Source organism: Thamnophis elegans, chromosome 3 (genome assembly GCF_009769535.1).
Source record: "Thamnophis elegans isolate rThaEle1 chromosome 3, rThaEle1.pri, whole genome shotgun sequence".
NCBI lineage: Eukaryota > Metazoa > Chordata > Lepidosauria > Squamata > Colubridae > Thamnophis > Thamnophis elegans.
The window spans coordinates 112,515,385-112,534,746 of NC_045543.1; the positions used below are offsets into that span (position 1 = coordinate 112,515,385).

General features: G+C 37.3%; 1 protein-coding gene across 2 annotated transcripts in view; it reads left to right on the forward strand.

The window, feature by feature from the left end:
• The window catches only part of BDP1 (B double prime 1, subunit of RNA polymerase III transcription initiation factor IIIB), a 57,924-nt gene that overhangs the window by 22,519 nt on the left and 16,043 nt on the right, over positions 1–19,362 (forward strand). For both annotated transcript variants that reach the window (XM_032214454.1, XM_032214455.1), the window contains exons 18-30: positions 1,963–2,159; positions 3,748–3,934; positions 4,679–4,851; positions 6,679–6,877; positions 7,050–7,177; positions 8,135–8,342; positions 10,846–11,027; positions 11,304–11,520; positions 12,243–12,457; positions 14,331–14,706; positions 16,180–16,287; positions 17,963–17,996; positions 18,299–18,382. In XM_032214454.1, the coding sequence (XP_032070345.1) occupies positions 1,963–2,159; positions 3,748–3,934; positions 4,679–4,851; positions 6,679–6,877; positions 7,050–7,177; positions 8,135–8,342; positions 10,846–11,027; positions 11,304–11,520; positions 12,243–12,457; positions 14,331–14,706; positions 16,180–16,287; positions 17,963–17,996; positions 18,299–18,382 (2,308 nt within the window). The remainder of the gene's footprint in view (positions 1–1,962; positions 2,160–3,747; positions 3,935–4,678; positions 4,852–6,678; positions 6,878–7,049; positions 7,178–8,134; positions 8,343–10,845; positions 11,028–11,303; positions 11,521–12,242; positions 12,458–14,330; positions 14,707–16,179; positions 16,288–17,962; positions 17,997–18,298; positions 18,383–19,362) is intronic.

The window sequence follows — 19,362 nt, forward strand, 5'->3', positions numbered from 1 at the left end:
TAATAAGTCTGCCTGTTCAGCTTAGGTACCTATTACAGTTAGTCCTTGACTTACGACCACAGTTGAACCAAAATTTTCTATTGTTAAGGCAGTTGTTAAATGAGTTTTGCCCCATTTTACAATCTTTTTGCCATAGTTGTTAAGTGAATCAGTGCTGGTGTTAGGTGAATCATGCAGTCATTAAGCAAATCTGAGTTCCCCCATTGACTGCTTGTCAGAAGCCAGCTAGGATGGTTACAAATACAGTGATCACAATTATCATGGGATAGTGCAACTGTTATAAATAGATGCCAGTTGCAAGTGCTCCAATTTTGGCCGTGTGACCATGGGGAATGCTGCAAGACTCTAGACAACTCGCAACAGCCAACACATCATGGCCAACTCACCTTGGCCAACTCACCTTGGCCAACTCACCTTGGCCAACTCACTGTGGGACAATTGTGGCAGGACAATTCAACACCGTATTATTAATCATTTTATTCAGTTACTTTTATTGGCAATCACACATTCATCAAAATTATTGTAACTCTTGTATTTCTGGATTGATTTCTTTATTTTATTATTATTGGTGATGGTGTTTGTTCAATTCTCCTATGGCAAGTTGTGGCAAGTTGGTCCCAGTGAGTTGGCTGTGGTGAATTGAGCATGGCAAATTGTCCCATTCCGGCAGCAATGTTCATAAGTGTGAAAAACAGTCATAGGTCACTTTTTTCAATGCCATTGTGACTTTAAATGGTCACTAAATAAATTGATGTAAGTTGAGGATTACCTGTTTGTGAAGCATATACTGATATATTCCAAGCAACTCCTATAGTTTGACCAAACTCTTCGATTACTACAACCTGGAATTTAGAATCCTGGGAACAGGTTAAACTGAATAGTCTATATATATGCTGACAATCCTAGTCTCTACTTTTGCAGTGGATATAAAAACTTAATTTGTATACCGTATACTCGAGTATAGGCCGACCCGAATATAAGCCGAGGCACCTAATTTTACCACAAAAAAACTGGAAAAGTTATTGACTCGAGTATAAGCCTAGGGTGGGAAATGCAGCAGCTACCGGTAAATTTCAAAAATAAAAATAGATACCAATAATGTTTTTGAATATTTATTTCAAAGAAAAACAGTAAACTAGCGGTGTATTCAATGAAATACTTCACTCACCTCATGATGCTGATGTCCCGCTGTGATGATGATGTCCCGTGCAGCCGCGGGAGCGATGTCCCGCCTCCTATGACACATGGCACAGTGATTCCTATCATTGGATCACTGTACCAGAGGAGGTGGGACATCGCTATGTGGCTGCTTGCCATAACAAGGAGGAGGTGGGACATCGTTGCAGAGCGGCAGGAGGGGGAGGAAGGGGAATCGTAAGACAGCCCTGCATTACATTAGAACGTGAGGAGGGGGGATGGTGCGGTGCGCGCTGCGCGGCAAACTGACACAGAGGGAGGGGAAACTCACAAGGGCACTGGGCCATTCACGAGTGTCACCCAGCGGCATGGCCCCGCCCCTTTTTCTCCTCCATTTCGGGCAAATTTTTCACTGACTCGAGTATAAGCCGAGGCGGCTTTTTTCAGCCCAAAAAGTGGGCTGAAAAACTAGGCTTATACTCGAGTATATACAGTATGTTGGATTTATTTCTCTTACGTCAGCATTACTATGGCTGTGCTATATGTTTTTGAACGGCATTAAGTTCATAATTGAAGAATTCCTTATCACCAGCAGTTCAGTACAACAATAATTTGGGAATCTGAACACCTCTGATAAAGAATTTTCCTTTTGTTGCTATTTCATTGTCTTTAAAAAAAAATGAAATACAGTACTCTGTTATCTAATATGTGAATTAATGACTTTTAAAAACTTTGCATTCTCCCCTGGGCAAACTAGCCTTATTCTAGCTGATCATTTTTCATTTATATAAAGTCTTATACCTCAGAGATTTATTCTTTTTCTAGGATGCAACAGCTCATGAAGCTGACACACCGCAGTGTGAGACATTAGAAAAAAGAATGGTTGTCAGCAATGAGAAAGTAGATGAAGCACATTCAAATCAATCTCCTGTGAAGAACCCTATAGAGTCTGAAAGTTATACACTACAAAATGTCTCTTTGTCACTTGATATTACAAAGGATGTGGTAAATCCTGCCAGCAGGTAGGCATATTTTATTTTAAAAATTGAGAACAAACACCTAAAAACCCCTTTTCATGGGGAAATGCATAATATCTATCTTTATGACATAACCCATATATAGCACGGGGCTGGCATTAGGGGCTCTTTCTGTCAGCTTCAAACTGAGGCTCAGACCTCTATACACATAAATTGTTATCCTGTCTTTGGCTTAATTTTGTGGAAGACTACATAACTCAGCTAGCTACATGTTCATTGCCTCAAGAAAATAACTTTAACCCAATAGTGGATCATCCATGGCAGTGCAGAAACTGTAGGCATATTTTGTATATTATCCATGCTAGCACAGAGGAATCTGCAGCAGGGAGGTCAAAATGGTTAACGATATCAAAACTGTGCCCCTTTTTAATGTGTGCAGTATTGCCTACTTATAAAAGAGGCCTAGACACTACCATGTATTTGCACTTGCCATCTTGATTTTACGACCGATTCTGCTGTAGTTTAATTTCTCAGTATTTTCTTCCTGCCCCTCTGAGTTAATGGATATATGGCTGGCCTCTTAATGGCATTAGGATACAGCTGTGAACAATTACATAATACTTCTTTCTAGAGCAGGACCTGCTGGTTCCCACTTGTGATTCTCAGTTCTTAACACTCTCAATGTTGTATTTCAGCTCCCATCAACCTCACATAATGGTAAATGGGAATTGCAACCCAACAAAAAAAAGGAGGCCTACCCTTGTTATAGTGCATGAATTATTTATCCATGTTGGCTATATAGTGACTAATGATGAGCTTAAATAATGGAAATGCTCTACATAATATTTCAGGTACCAAAAGATTCAGATTGAATAAAATTACTAACAATCTCCTATTCCTGCTACAAAGAGTTTAGGATCTCTCCTATACCAATTCAAATCCAATTATATTTCTAAACTAGGATAAATATATCCTATATCCTTATTCTAAGTAGCAGAGGCTCCAAGGCAGGAGTCCCTCTAGAGTCTAGACTTACCTGAAGAGCACATTATTTTTTGTCATCTTAAAGCTACAGGTAACTTTGGGTGGCTCATTGAGAGAGATACTCTAAAAGTGTTACAGAGGTTCAGTATTAAGTAGTGGAATCTGTCAGAATAAAAACTACATTTGATTTATATTTAATGTTAAAAATGTGTTCATTCTCCAATTACAAATACAACAATTACTAATTTTGTTGCATTCAAAAGTACAGTTTGAAGCAACTTTGAATCAAAAGCTGAATCCCAGAGTTTATGAAAGTGGCGTGTAATTTTAAGCTTCATTTGATATTTTTTTTAACCAAAGATGGCTTAGCAGTGTTTTGCCTCCATAATCTTCTCAGAATTAGTTTCAAGCTGCATAGGAACATTTTGGAGATTTATTAGAATCTTAACAAATTAATTGCAACTTTTGTACATCTGAAAATCATCATAATTCTTTTTAATAAATTAGATATTATAGTGGGCACTCCTATCTAAATGTTAATTTATATAATTTTTAAAATGTCAAGGCCTAAAATCTCCATGAACACAAAAATTATCTTTTTCTAAATTATAATAGTTATAGGTTGATTTTTTTCCCCTTTGTTAATCAGCGATTCCAGTCTTCAGGAAGAAAAAAAAGACAATACTGTTGAAATAGAACATTCATTGGAGAGTTCGCAATCAAGATGTAAGAAGAACTTAGAAAATGCATCAAAGAAAGAAGAATTGTTAAACACACTACAACCCCAATTGGATATTGCAGAAAAGAGTGAATGTAGTGAGACAGCTAATCTAAGTGTAAGATTATTTTAACTTTGTATTTTGTTGCTTGTAATTAATGCGACTTGTTTTATTTATTTTGTTAAATTTATAAGCCACCCATTTGGAATAATTTAAGGATATGTAAAAGGATTTAAGTTTAAGGATTTGTAATTTTGTGTTTATGTTTGTTGGTATTTGTGTGCATTTCACAAAATATCCTGGCTCAGAAGAGCCAGTTTTTTTAAAGCTTTCTTAAAAAATAGCAGATTGGGATTATGTAGACTTCGGAGAGAATGTCCCAAAGATCAGAACCAGCAACAGAAGACACGTAGTTCTGAGGACCCATAGGATACATTGCTTAGTTGATTGGATATAGAGCATGCCAATTCTGTCAGTTCATATAGGAAAATCAGAAATGATTAAAGAGTGGCAATTCTGTTAGTAACCAGGCCCTAACTCATGAAGGGCTTTATAGATGACAGCTTTTTGAAGTGCAATTGGAAGCCAACTGGTAAATAGAACATTTTTTAAAATGGTGATGATGGACAAACTGGTGCCCAACATGGATCTATCCAAAGTGTCATCTACCTATGACTTTGGTGTCAGTTAGGTTTTTTTTTTAATGTCAAATGTTACACATGTCAGGGTGTGGAGAACTGAAAATTATTTTCTAATTGCTTTTCCTGAGTTTTGTTCCTTGCGTGTTGCACTATTTTGCAATTTCAGAATTTTAAGTGCTTGCATCATGCATTAATTTTGGAATAATTTGATATATTCTAGGAAGCAGTAACATCTAAAGCCTTATCAACTTCAGAGGAATGTACTACCAATGCTGAAGAGGAGGTTGCAACAAATGAAACTCATTTGTCTCTCCAGAATCTTCCAGTACTTAAGAATGATGCATCAAATGAGATTTCACTGGAACCTGATACCCAGAAAAAAGAATTAGTTGGGTAAGGATACTGTAGTTTTTAAGACTCTTGATGTGAACTTCTTTTGTAAACAATTTAGGCTTATGACTTACTTGCAGCCAAGACTATAAAGGGGGTAGTCAGAACATCGTTAGAAAGGGTAAGGCCTAACCTAACCCCCCCTTTTTTTGGAAGGTGAGTGAAATTGATAAGATTAAAAGGGAAAATGTAGTCATTACATAACTCCACACCTACCTTTTTGTGTTTTTATGACTAGTTTAACAGTTGATCTAAGAGCCTTACATTCTCTTTTTGGTCAAGCCAAAATGTTTGGGTTGAACAAAAGGAATGGGTATGAGGGGAAGGAATATTCTGGGAGCTGTCAAAAGGTTGTTGATTCCCCCCCCCCTGCTATTGGAAGCTTGGAGACAGCATAGCAATAATACAACAATTTTACTAAAAAGTATTTTTTAGCACTTCTTCATTTGGATATGGGTAATGTTTTTACAATTTAAAATAAGTGGGTGAGGCAATCATAGATAAGAAAATGATCTATCCTTATTGGCCTTTGCGACAAAGGTTTTGGAAATGTAACCATGGCTATACCCAAGTTGCCACAAAAAAAGAGATGTAGAGACAAAAGCACCACTAATGCATGAAGAATGGTGTTTTATGGTTTGAGACAGGTTTCGTTTCTGTGAGTGCCAGATCCTGGTTCTCCTTAATTTCTGGTTGAAATTGATTTATCAGACATCTTATTAAATCAACCTGGCTAAAAAAAACAACAACACAACTAATAACAAGCTCTACTCCTTTGGATTTTATTTGGAAAGTCTTGTCCTTTAGGATTTCAAAATGCCAAGAAATAACAATATACCTGGGATATTGATTTTCAGATGGGTTTAAGCCTATTATCCAACTCTGCAATATATGGATTCTTCTCAAATGGGCAGGTGCCATCATTATATCTTTCTTGAATTCTAATTTGGAAAGTTTGTGGACTTTCACCTTGGCCAAGTTGGATGTACTAACTTCTACAGTTCTCTGGTGGCAATATAAAAACATCTGTTTTCAGTGGTGTTACATAAATACAAACACAAGATGGAGATGGTTCTATGGAATCTCTAAGCTGAATGCTCCTTTTTGCTCTCTTTGGAAGTAAGGAAGATCTACATTTATCCCATTTTAAAGAACTTCCCTAGTAGAGAGCACAATATCTGTCTCTTGCTGCTTTTATCTGACCAGGATTCTGATGCATCTATCCAGGTTGCCTGATTTTGTGCCATCACTCGTATCTGTCCTCTCTACAATGGACGTTTAGTACAAATTTTGGTGATTGCCACTGTTATTTTTACTCCTGTTACTACAATAACACATTTTATGTAATTTTATTAAATTTATTAATAATTACAGGTCTGTATATTTAGTGTTGCGCTCTCTGGCACAAAGGTCATAATAAAGGTTTGGTTCGATTTCAACATAACTCTTACACGAGTAGCATATTTTTAGAGTCACACCAAATCTGAACAAAGTCATTGCTTACTGAATCTAATGAGATGTTGTGCTTCAACAAATTCCAAAACATTTTTTCTAAAGCATTTTCAAAGCATCAGCCCTACTATGTGTGCTTTGTTTAAATCCAAACTGAAGATTAGATGACAATTAAGTTCAATAACGACTAGAAAATAAATACAATTTACTATTCTATTAGATATCAGCATGCCAGTTAAAAATCAATACAAAAATGGACATATGTTTCCTTACATTGCCTTATCCTGTTTAGTGATCATATGGTTATTATCTGTTAGAAATTCTGTCAGTAATACTTTTGGTTAATTGCTATGTCTTCTCATTTTGATTTTCCTCTAGCAAACAGAAGTCACAGGAAGAAAGCAAGCAGAGCGATACTCGATCCTCACCATTTCTCAGAGGCAGGTTCCAGAGACCTAAACCTAACTTAGGAGGAACAATTGGAAGGAAAGAAAAGAGATCCCTGGAAGGAAATGGATTAACAACCATTGGAAATCTGGAACTACAAACATCTGAACCTACCAAAACTCCATCAACGGTATTAAGTCAAAGAAAATTTGGTTTAGGTTGTTTGTTTTTTCTGTAGAAATCTTGAATGTTTGGAATCCAATATAAATGGGGTTTCTGTATTGCCACAATTATTCCTTGATATTCAGCATATCACTGCTGAAACTATTTCTCAGTTTAAGATTGAAACTTTTAATTTTCAGATTCAGATCAACGCTAAAATATTATCTGATGAAAATTTGGAGAGTAGACTAGAAAACTCCGAGAAAGTAATTCAGAAAGACTCTTCAGTGCCTAGTACCTGTCAGAATAGTTCCAATCTACGTCTCAGGTATGTTCTCAATTGTGACTTTTGTTTTATGATCTAAGCTAGTAAACATAAATATATAATTAAAATAATTAGATGTTGCTTTTATGAATTTACACTTTTAAAAAATATGGCACTCTTGCTTCCCAACCATGTGGTGTTTTCATGTGTAAATATTTTTTCTTTCCTTTTCTGACCTTCATGAACAATTTACAAGATCACTGAAGTGGAATAGAAAGTGATAGAAACCCTTTAGTGATTAGAAACAAACACATGGAGAAGGAAAACAGAAAAAGGGGCATATTTTAGGAGATGGGGCTGTGGAACTATACATATGAATCATATACCAGACCGATAAAGTTTTAGGATTTGTTAATTTTGTACATTCTTACACATACGCTAGTTTGGAAGTTTGAAATTTGCCTTTCAGTTTTGGATTTAGCTTGTTGGATCAGTTATTCTCTTTCTCTTTGAGAAAGGCAAGCAGGGAATGGTTGTATATTGTTTGGTAGACTACCTTATTTAATCTTCCCCAGGGTAATAGCTGAAGAAAAAAATATTTTATTATTTCAGAATAAAACACTGAAGGCAAGTGTTCATAATTAATTATTCCCCAACAATAAAAACTCACCTTGGTTTTAGTACCTAACATCATACCCTGCATTCACATAGCATGCTGTAAAGTAATGATTTTTTTATCAAGCTACTATCCTACAATCATGGTATTCTTGGTAGCTCACACAAATAAGAATATATAGTAAAATATAACTGATACATTGAATGTCATTGGGCCCCAAAATCTCATGGAAAAGCAGAAATAGAGTTCATCTTCAGTTATTTTGAAGAAGAGTTTCTAATGAACATTTGACAAATAGGCAAGCAGAAGAAAGAATTCTTAAGAATAAATTTCCTAACAACATACAAATGCCTGTTTTAAATATCTGTTAACTCAATTTGGTGCTTTCCATCTTTGGTTGATAGAGAGAAATCCAATTTCCAAAGGGATAAGTCATCTACAATCAAGCCTGCTCAGTTGGTAAGAGGGCGATTCCAGAGAGCCAAATTTAATGTTGGAAGGACCAATTGCAAAAAGGAAGTACCTGTGTCAGAAGACATTAGTGTTCCAATTGTGGAAGAAGTAAAAGAGATGGAGATTAGCAAGAAAGATGATCTATATCTAATTTCAGAGGTTAGCTATCTATTCAATTTATTGAAACTTTTTCAGAACTATTTAACAAATATTTATTTACCGTATTTTTCTGAGTATAAGACGCACCTTTTTCTCTCAGAAATGAGGCTGAAAATTTGGGTGTGTCTTATACACTGAATACAGCATTTTTTGCCTCCTGAAACCCCGCCCTTCACCAAAATGTAGGAAGCTTTTAAAGAGCTCCTGGGGACTGGTGGGGGGGAAATTAGCAAAAAATGGCCCATTTTTTGCTCCCCCCCCAGAGCACTCTGCAAGCTCCCTTAAGGCTATTCATGCCTTTTTGGCGGGCGGGGGGGGGGAACAACCCGTTTTGGGGAGGTTTGCAGAGTGCAAAAACTTTTTTAAAAATTTTCCTCTTCAAAACCTTGCTGCGTCTTATACTCCAGTCCGTCTTATACTCCAAAAAATACGATATATTCTGTCCTGTGCTTTTGTTTGTCCATCTTATCTGATGAAGAAGCAGGTATATTGAAAATGCAGCTGCTAGAGTTTTAATAGTGTGCGTGTGTGTATAATGTATGTACCGTATTTATCGGCGTATAACACGCACCGGCGTATAACACGCACCCCCCATTTTAACACAAAAATTTGAGTAAAAATTTTTTTCATTAAAAATAAATGACTTGGAAGCTCGGAACTTAATGTTGGATTAAAATTTATAACATTAGAACATGAATTATAACATTAACTCCTCTTAAAAGGCAAATATGAAATGAAAAAACACCTCTTTGAGCAAAAAAACTTAATCAGAATCACTGCTTTTTGGAAAACCAAAAACCTCTTCCTCATCTTCACTCTCTCCCTCTTTTTTCCCTTCCTTCCCCCTTCCTCTTGCCTATCAACTTCATCCTCTTTGTCTTTCTGCTCTTTCCCTCTCTTCCCCTTTTCTTCCTACCTCCTTCCTTCTCCCTCCCTTCTTCTTTTTCTTCCTTTCTTCTTCCATCTTCCTCCTTCTCCTTCCATTCTTTCTCCTTCCATCCATCTTTTCTCCTTCCATCTTCTCCCCCCCTCCCTTCTTCTTTTCCTCCCCCCTCCCTCCTTCCTTCCTCTCCTTCCCTTTCTCACACACAGGAAGGGGAGGGGGGCTATCTAGTCGCTTTCACAGCATAATTTCTTTATCTAACTTTTAAAAAACAGTGTGCAAATCAAACGAGATTTTCGTAACCTGCGAAGCACCAAGTTATATTATGTTGTTACAAATTCGCAGCTACTCCATTCTTTCTGATAGGGAACTACATTTCCCAAGATGCCTCAGGTCCTCAAAGCGCTGAACGCAGCTTTGCAATTGACTCCAGCGAGGCCCGGTAGCCGGAGGCTGGGGTGGTTGTCAGGGCGATGCGGAGCGGACGCGCCGTTTGTTACTGCTTCCAGCAATCAAGACGGACAAGGGAAGCGACTGAAACGGACGCTGGCCGCAGGAGAGCGAGGCTGCTGCTGCGGCTTCTGTTTCAGTAGGGAAGAAAACTTCCTTTCGCTTCCCGAATTTGACTGGGTCCCGGGGCTTCTGCCGGGCGGCAGAAGCCCGGGAAGCGAAAGGAAGTTTTCTTCCCTATTGAAACAGAAGCCGCAGCAGGAGAGCAGGGCTGCTGCCGGCCGTTTCACCTTGCGCAGCGAATTTGACTGGGTCCCGGGCTTCTGCCACCCGGAGTATCGGCGTATAACACGCAGGCAGGGTTTAAGCTTGCAATTTTAGTTTTAAAACTGCGTGTTATACGCCGATAAATACGGTATATGTGTATGTATGTATGTGTGTGTGTGTATGTATGTATGTATGTATGTATGTATATAAATACTGATAAAAACAGGATATACTTTTATCTTTAATCTTTATTAAATATTTGATATATTTGATATATTTAAGATATTTATTATAAAATAAAATATAAAGCATGGTAAAGCAAAATAGTACATTTGAAATTAACTAGAGTAAAGATTTGAAAATCTTCCCTCGTTCAGCCAATAGTGCTAAATATAGTTCATCAGAAGATGGTGTAGAGTGGTATAGGGTTTCCTGCCCAGGCAGGAGGTTGGACTACAAGACCTCCAAAGTCCCTTTCAACTCTGTTATTCTATTCTCTATGAGATGAAAGCTTTCGTGCACCTTGTTGCTATTGGGTAGTGGAATTGTGAGCCTGTATGGAGACCACAGTTTAAGTCTCACTAAACCATAAATTATTGTGATTTCCAGATGCAACCATGGCTGTCCCACATCTCATAAAAAGAAATCATGCAGCTAATGTTTGAGTTTCAGTTAAAATATTCTTATATTTTTAGTAAAATAAAAATTAGACATCACTAAGTACATCATTGTTGTTACAATATCTTACCAATTTACATAGGATATAAACTAGAAATCTGGAGAAATCATGTTAACTATCACAATAGGAAATATCAACATTCTAAATTCTGAATTTTAATTTGAAAGTGTTTTAGTTGTGCTCTGATAAATAATTGGCATGTACAAATTTTCTTCAACATCAAGGATGAAGTCATTGTCCAGACATCCCCAGGTAATTTAGATAGAAAAGAAGGATCAGAATCTATTGAAAGCTCATCAAAAACTTGGACTGATCAGAAGAAACATCCTTCTGATAAATCACTGGAATGTGGTCTTCTGAAAAACCAAGATGCCATTAAAAGAAAAAATTCGGATGCTTTTGAAAGGTAAAACAGTTTTCAATAAATACCATAAATAAAAACTCTCCTGTGATCCTAGTACAAACTTTATTTTCTGTATAATATGGCATAATATTTTCATTAGTTTTCTACTCCAAATTTTTGTTGCTTTTTCCTTGTCTGTCTTTTTTGAATCGACTGAATGAACTTGACTGTTTTTTCATTTGTGAAAAAAAGCATGATTTAAGCAACAAATAGTTGTAAATATGTTTTCAGTTTCAAAACCGGTATGATCTCAATGGTTTTGCTTGCTTTTGTTTTTAGTGATACTTGTGACCCTCAAGAAATACATCATTCAGAAAACAAAAATACAGACCAGCTCATGATAGATCACCTGCAGAAGGAAAAGCCAAATGTTGCACAAGTTCCTAAAAACACAGAATTCTCCTTAGAAAGAGAAAATAGCAAAGAAGATACAGGAAGAGATGCAGAATGTGATACCTTGTATGGCAGCAAATTTGGAAAAACAGCTCAGTTAATGGTAAGCATAGTTTAATCATCCTAAATCATCACTTGATTAATGTTTTTTATGAGTACTGCATTTGCCAATACAAAATACTTGTTGAATCTTTATTTCCTTAGAAACTGAGAGCAGCTCATGAGCAGATTTCATACAAGAAATATTATAAAAATTGTATTTAAATACCATACATATATACATATGTGCATGGAGTATATTTAAGTAAAATACATACTGGATTATACTGATTTTCTGGTATTAGTGGAACGCACTTCTATTTTTCTGATTTCCTTTTACAAATCATTTTCCTTGTATATAGATGCAGCCTTCCTTACTGCAATTGATTTTAAGGGCTGTAAAATTGCAGAAGAAGGCAGCAGAAGAAAATATGCTGTGCGATGCAGCCCACTGAAAGGTTCCAATGATGTTCCTTAAGACTATTTGAAAAAATAAATAGATACAGGGAGTCATAAACGTACGACCATAATTGAATCCAAAACTTATGTTGCTGAGTAAGACATTTGTTAAGTGAGTTTTGCCTCATTTTACAACTTTTCTTGCCACAGTTGTTAAGTGAATCACTGCAGTTGTTAATAACCTGGTTGTTAATAAAGTGGTCATAAGTCACTTTTTCCAGTGCTGATGTAATGTCAAACGGTCACTAAATGAATTGTTGTGAGTTAAGGACTTTCTGCATAGATAAGTGCCCTGATTAACATGGCATGTGTTTCTACTCTTTCCAGGGCAGCCCAGTACATTTGATGGAATCTGCATCAACTTCTGAATCAAGGAAAGAAAAAAAATGTACAGAAAGCATCGAATTAGTTTCCTCAACAAGAAGTAGGCATGCTGGGATACATGGTTCATCAGACCAGCCTTCGGAGAACGAAACGCAAATTAAAAAAGAAATCCCTAAGCTGCTTTCTGCCCAAGAGAAAGAAGTAGAAAACTTAAAAGGGTAAAAGTACACCTTGAGCAGTGTTTTGTCCTGTGTGGGGATGAGAGGGCTCTAAAGCATTCAGGATCAGATTTTAAGGAAGGTGTCTTATAGTCAGAAAGACTGTAAGAAGAACAATAGAAAATTCAAAACAAGTCCTATAACAGCTGAAAGAGAGCAAAAGTTGACCCAGGAAATATGGACACACACACGAGAGGAATTTGCTATAGCAATAGCACTTAGACTTATATACCGCTTCACAGAGCTTTATAGCCCTCTCTAAGCTGTTTACAGAGTTAGCTTATTGTCCCCAACAATCTTGGTCCTCATTTTATCCACCTCGAAAGAATGAAAGGCTGCATCAACCTTGAGCCTGGTGAGATTCGATCTGCCAAACTGCTGGCGGCCGGTGATCAGCAGAAGTAGCCTGCAGTACTACACTCTAACCCAGTGGTCCCCAACCCCTGGTCCGCGGACCGGTGCCGGGCCGTGGAGTACCTGGCACCGGGCCGCGCAGCGGCCGGGGGCCATGATCGCTGCAGCGGCCGGGGGCCATGATTGCTGCGCAAAGGCTCCTGGGCCGTGCGCAAAAGCTCCTGGGCCGTGCGCAAAGGCTCCATGGAAGAGAGCCCCGCGCTGGTACGCACATGATATATAAACAATGTGTCGTCGCGAACAACGCCCCCCCACCCCTGCGCGCGCTCAGCGGGCCACGGTAAAATTATCAAAGGCTGACTGGTCCGCGGCGATAAAAAGGTTGGGGACCACTGCTCTAACCCACTGTGCCACCGCGGCTCTTAGGTTTCACAGTACAAAGGCAAACAGACAAACACTGCTTTCAACTCCAAATACCTCTCAGAGTTTTATACTGTTGTAATTTATTGGCTCTTACTCAGCTGATTCTTACCCGACCTGATCAAAGCAAGTCTAGGTGTAATAAGGGCTTAATTCAGTTATTATTCATTGTGGTTATTCATTAAATGCTTGCAAACCAATACCTGAATATATCTTTACCTTAAGAACATAAGAATAGCTCTTCTGGATCAAAAGCCCATCTTAGTCCAGGACAAGTATCTGTATTTATTTTTACTTATGTATTCATTGATTTTGGTGTCTACTGACTTCAGAATGACATGGATGCTTCTGTTCAGTATGACTATAGATGCTTCTGTGGTACTTGCAAGCTGAAGATGGAGGCAAACTCCTGCCATTATTTTTCTGCAACTGGTATATGTAGACATTTTGCCCTCAATCCAAACATTGAAATTTCAAGACAAATAGTACTTGATACCCCTGTCTTCCATAAATGTATCAAATATCTTTCAAAATCACCCATATTATTGACCATCACCTTGATCTGTCATAACAAATGTTACAGGTTAAATTATGGTCAATTATGGGTTTAAAAAATAGCCTGCTCTAAATACTTTCTTTATCCACTTCCTCTGGGCCAGATATTTTAATATGTTTTGATTATGTCCCGCATCCTTCTAGTTACTTTTCCTTTGAGCTATTTAACATGTGCCTGTTCATGTCAATTGGGTAGTTGCATTTTTCAGTCTAGATGGCAGGCAGTCCCAGGCCAATGAATTCATAGGCCCTGTTTCAGATTCGATCAGCAAGGGCATAAGACTTTGTAGAATGGCAGAATGGTTTGAGTGTATTTTTAGATGGGAAGATGGCTTACAATATTTCTTTTAATTTGAAATACCAGAATATAAACACATTTATACATAAGAATTCTTAAAAATCTATTTTAGTAACTCAAATGCTAAAAGAAAACCTAGATACCTATTATCTTGTATTTTTGATGTTTTAAAAATTACTTTAGAACTATTTGCTTTTGTTCCTTTTTTGTCAGTCCTATTAATTAAAGCATCTCTTTATGATCTAGAAAGCCACCAGGAAGAACATTAAAGCAGAGGAACAAAAACTGTGATTCAAAAACAGCTTCCACTTCTGAATATGAAAATGACCATGGTAGAAAAATGAAGCACCAACAAAAAGTTAAACAACATGTCATCAAAGGCAGAAATTTAAAACCAGCCCCTCGTAAAAAATCACGAAGTGGAAATTCTAAAGTTAATTTGGTAACCCTTAGAGCTTCTTCACAGGAGGAGGATGAGGAGGATGAGGAGGATGAACTTGAATCAGAATATGAAGTTGAAATTTTTTCACCAGAAGAAGTAAATAAAGCTCCTGTATTTGTTCCTAAAGGGCTTCGATCTCCAAATCCTGTTCCTGTGCACATTGAGGAAACAATGGAAGAGGTATATTGGAAATACCAACTAAAAATGCTCAATTAATGCATCTCATTAGTCTTTTTGTGCCATAGATTCCTTTTAGAGTCAGGTGAAACTTGATAAGACCTTTCTCAGGTAAATGGTAGTTAAAAATTGGTGAAGAAAAGTTGAGCCTGCAGTTTTGGTTATAAGTCATTATGGGTGTTAAGCGAGACATCCACCCAACTAGCTCAGTCACCAACAACAATCTCAAGTCTCTCTATTGTGGTCATCAAGCGACCACAATGCAGGAATACTTTTGATGGGGAGGTTGCCGCTCAGTACCCACACACATGCAGAAATTTGCTGTGGGTTGTATGACAGCATGTGAGCCTCCTCTATCCCCCCTCCCTCCTATGCCCAGAAGGCCCAGCAGTGTGCAGGCCTCTTATCTCTTTTCCCACTTCCAAGAGGCCTAGCCTTCTTCCTGCCTTGCCAGACTTAGCTTTCCTTTTCCCTACAGCTGCTGACAGGCATGGCCAGCCAATACAAAACTCAGCTAGAAAGTTGGGCAAGGCAATCTTCCTCAAGCCTAGAGAGCTAATCTTCCCTACGCTCAGCCCGGAACTGCTGGCTGACTTCCTACCTATGATCCCTTTAAAAACGATTATTAGAGCTACTTAAAGAACATGAAAGTTGTAAATCTGTCTGTGAAGACTAGTGGCTTAGTCATTACTCTTAGAACATTAGTAACTGCTCTATGCACCTCTTTCCCCAGTTCATTATTTGTATCATCATGTGGGCATACAAGAATGTTAAAAATGCCTTTTAGATAGTGTGTTCACTTTTATATGCTCAGATAGAAACCTGTGCTTTTTCAAACTGAGACTTAATAGAATAATATGTAGAGGCAAGGCAATTCCACAAATGATAATTTTGCGTATTCCAGTATAAGTAAATATAATGGGGACAAAAAAAGACCTTAGAAACATTTTTGTATGAACTTTACACATGCATAGTTTAATTTATTTATTTTTATTAAATTTATTTGCTACCCATCTCACTGTTCAAGGCAAATGAATGAACAAATCAGATACAGAATGGAGGAGAGTTAATAAATAGAACTGAGTTTTTCCTTTAGAAAAGGGAGGGATGCATGAAGGAACTTCACTCTTTTGAAGAATTGCCTTTCTCTCCTGGACTATTGGTTAAACAAATTATATCTTTTAAGAACATCAGTGAACAGAAGGAAAATAAAACTTGTGTAAATGATTAAAGGATAATTGTTGCCCTGTAAAATTATTGTAATTGCCAATACATTTTAATGTGGAAGCAGCCTTAACATGAATAATTAAGCTGGGAAAAGTAATTGTCAGCGTAAGTGTATTTTGAGTAAACTTGGATTTTATATTTTATAGTTTGCACTTTTATTTCAATGAATAACATTATAGCATATAAAAAGAGAATCAACTAAATTGTTTTGGACAATTAAAATAATTGTTGTGTTTTTCTCCATGACAGCTGGAGATATATGAGAATATTGCAGATGAGCCATGTATCTCTCATGATCTAAATCTGTCTATTCAGCCTGTGATGCAAAATGATAGCAAATTGTACACCCCAACAGTTGTAAGTATTTTTTGTTTTATGATGAAACATAAATATGTCTAAGGCAGAATGAGCAATACTGTTGTCTTTCCTTACTGACCATTCATTCAGCAACTGTTAGAAGTTGCAGTGGCACTGAACGAATAGTACTTATGATTGGTCCTCAAAAGTTCTGGTCACCACAGTGCCTTCATGATCATGTGATTGTGATTTGGGCAGTTGGCAACATCTTGGGCTCATGATTATTGCAATTTCCCCTCAGTGACATGATTGTCTTTTGTGACCTTCCCTGCCAGCTTCCCACAAGCAAGGTCAGTGGGAAAACCGACAGGGAGGATTGCAAGTCATTCTGATAAATTCCCCTGACCTTCCTGTACTCACACCATAGGACCCACTCCCCCAACTTCACATAGACCACAGGTCTCCAACCTTTCCGCCTTTGTCAACTAGTGGGGTGGGAGAGGGATGTGTGTGCAGCTCCATTTACAGAAGCGGAGGGTGCACATGCGCGCCCACCACTCATGTAAATGGAGCTGCATGGTGCTGTTCTGAATGGGATGTGGCCTGGTACCAGGCCACAACCTGGGGATTGGAGACCCCTGGCATAGACTGTTTGATCTCCCAAGGCCTCCCTCAGCCTCCACTTCCCCCCTCCCCTATGACACCCTTGAGTTCTTTATCTGATGCTTCTGACACTTCCCACTTAACAGCCTGCACATCTCTGGATTACTATTGCAACCCATCCCAATTGCCATTGTAAACTGAGGACCACCCACAAAAGAGTTGATCCACCGAGATCTTTGTAACAGTTTATTGTTGTAAACAAGTTGTCTACTGTCCTGTTTAACTTTTCATCTTGCAATTGCTGCTGGCATTTACTTGCTGTTATTGATTGAGTGACTGGTTGAACAAGGTTCAATTACACAGAAAGCAGAAGTTTCCATTTTCCTAACATTAGTTATAATGTACTTAAAAGAATACAGGAAATTGTGGTCTACTATTACTATTATTAAAGAGGTGCTAGGGCTTTATTGGATTCATTCAATGTCTCCCTTTCTAGGTAAACCTTGATTTGGTTATAGCATTATTATTCTTTGTAATAAAACTATTGATGTAAAAATAATTTTATTATTTTTATTTGCTTTACTTCTTATCAGTGTATTATGATAGTTTGCTATTGATCACCCAAGATGTATCTCTGATTAATCCAATCATTAATGCCTGGATTTTAGGCAAAGTGGTATAAAATTTACAAACAGTGTGCTTTAATTATAAAATTGTTTAATATAATTCTCTGGATAAAGATATCCAGAGTTAAAATAAAAACTTTTTTTGTCAACTGCAACTGATTTTTTTAAATATGTGAGCTAGTAAGAGTTTTATTGGTGATGGAACTGATTGCTTATCAAGATTGTTATAAAGTATTCTTCAGTAAATAGTCTTGAACAAAATGTTGTTAGAAATACTGGGGAGGATGTAATTGAAGTTATGGAATTTACGGAGTCCATTGTCACAATTATATTATTTGACAGTAATACCACAAAATAAATCTGTTAGGGACTGTTTTTAGTATAAAGATTTAGGATTTAGGATCCATTCGTGAAAGTGAAAAATCAAAGTTGGTTCATTTAATTTATTTTAAAATGTGGTCTAGAAATGTAGCAGTTGATTTCTTTCCTTTTTTCTCTTTCAAAAGGATATTACACAAGAAGAACAAACAAAAGAAACAGGTACATTGTCCAAAATATTCAATAAACCACTGAATGGAGATTTGTTAAATTAAAAGTATAGCTTTTACTTTGCATGGTGTGTGTGTGTGTGTGTGTGTTTGTGTGTGTGTGTGTGTGTGTAGAGGAGGTTCCTAAAACCTTCTTCCAATGAATCAAGCATTAATCACTAAGGTTGCAATTCTATATATACTTATCTGAGAATAAATTTCATTGAAAATATAATGATATTTTCAATGATATAATATAAAGAAATGTGATAAGGTTGTTCATTTGTAAGCCTGTTTATTTGGAATCTTTTTTAGGAATTAATGATGGAAGTACTGAAGCAGCCATGACTTTACTTGCTATGAGAGATCCAGTATTTCAGTTACATACTGATATCCAAGGTATGGTCAATATTATCACATAAAATGAGAGTGGATAACCTATAGTAGCAACAGCACTTAGATTTACCATATTTTTTTTAAACTATAAGATGCACCGGTGTATAAGACACACTAAGATTTGAAAGAGGTAACTAAGAAAAAAAAGTTTTTGTCCTCTCCCGGCTCCCAGAAGCACTCTGCAGGCTTCAGCAGGGCTGGGGTAAGGAAAAAACGGGGGCATTTCTCCCTTCCCCCAGCCTTGCTGAAACCTGCAGAGTGCTTCTGGGGGGTGGGGGAAAGCAAAACACCCCCATTTTTGCGGAAAATGGCTCTTTTTGGCAAAAAATGACCTGTTTTTTGCCCATTTTTCACAAAAATGGCATGATAGTACAGGGCTTCGGGAGGCCAAAAATGGCTGTATTTGGTGTATAGGAAGCACCAACATTTCCATGCTCTTTTAGGGGGGAAAAGGTGCGTCTTATACTCCAAAAATACGGAATATACACTACTTCATAGTGCTTTTACAGCCCTTTCTAAGCGGTTTACAGAGTCAGCATATTGCCCCCAACAACCTGAGTCCTCATTTTACCAATCTCTGAAGGATGAAAGGCTTGTTTAAGTTTCCAAAGCCCAGTCTGGTCTCTTTGAATCACAGCAAACTTTCTTGCTATTTTGACACTGGAAACAAAATAATTATAAAAAGCCTGAAATATTATTAGCACCTTTCAAAAGCTGAAAAAAGAGTTACCGTATATACTCGAGTATAGGCCGACCCGAATATAAGCCGAGGCACCTAATTTTACCACAAAAAACTGGAAAAGTTATTGACTCGAGTATAAGCCTAGGGTGGGAAATGCAGCAGCTACCGGTAAATTTCAAAAATAAAAATAGATACCAATAATGTTTTTGAATATTTATTTCAAAGAAAAACAGTAAACTAGCGGTGTATTCAATGAAATACTTCACTCACCTCATGATGCTGATGTCCCGCTGTGATGATG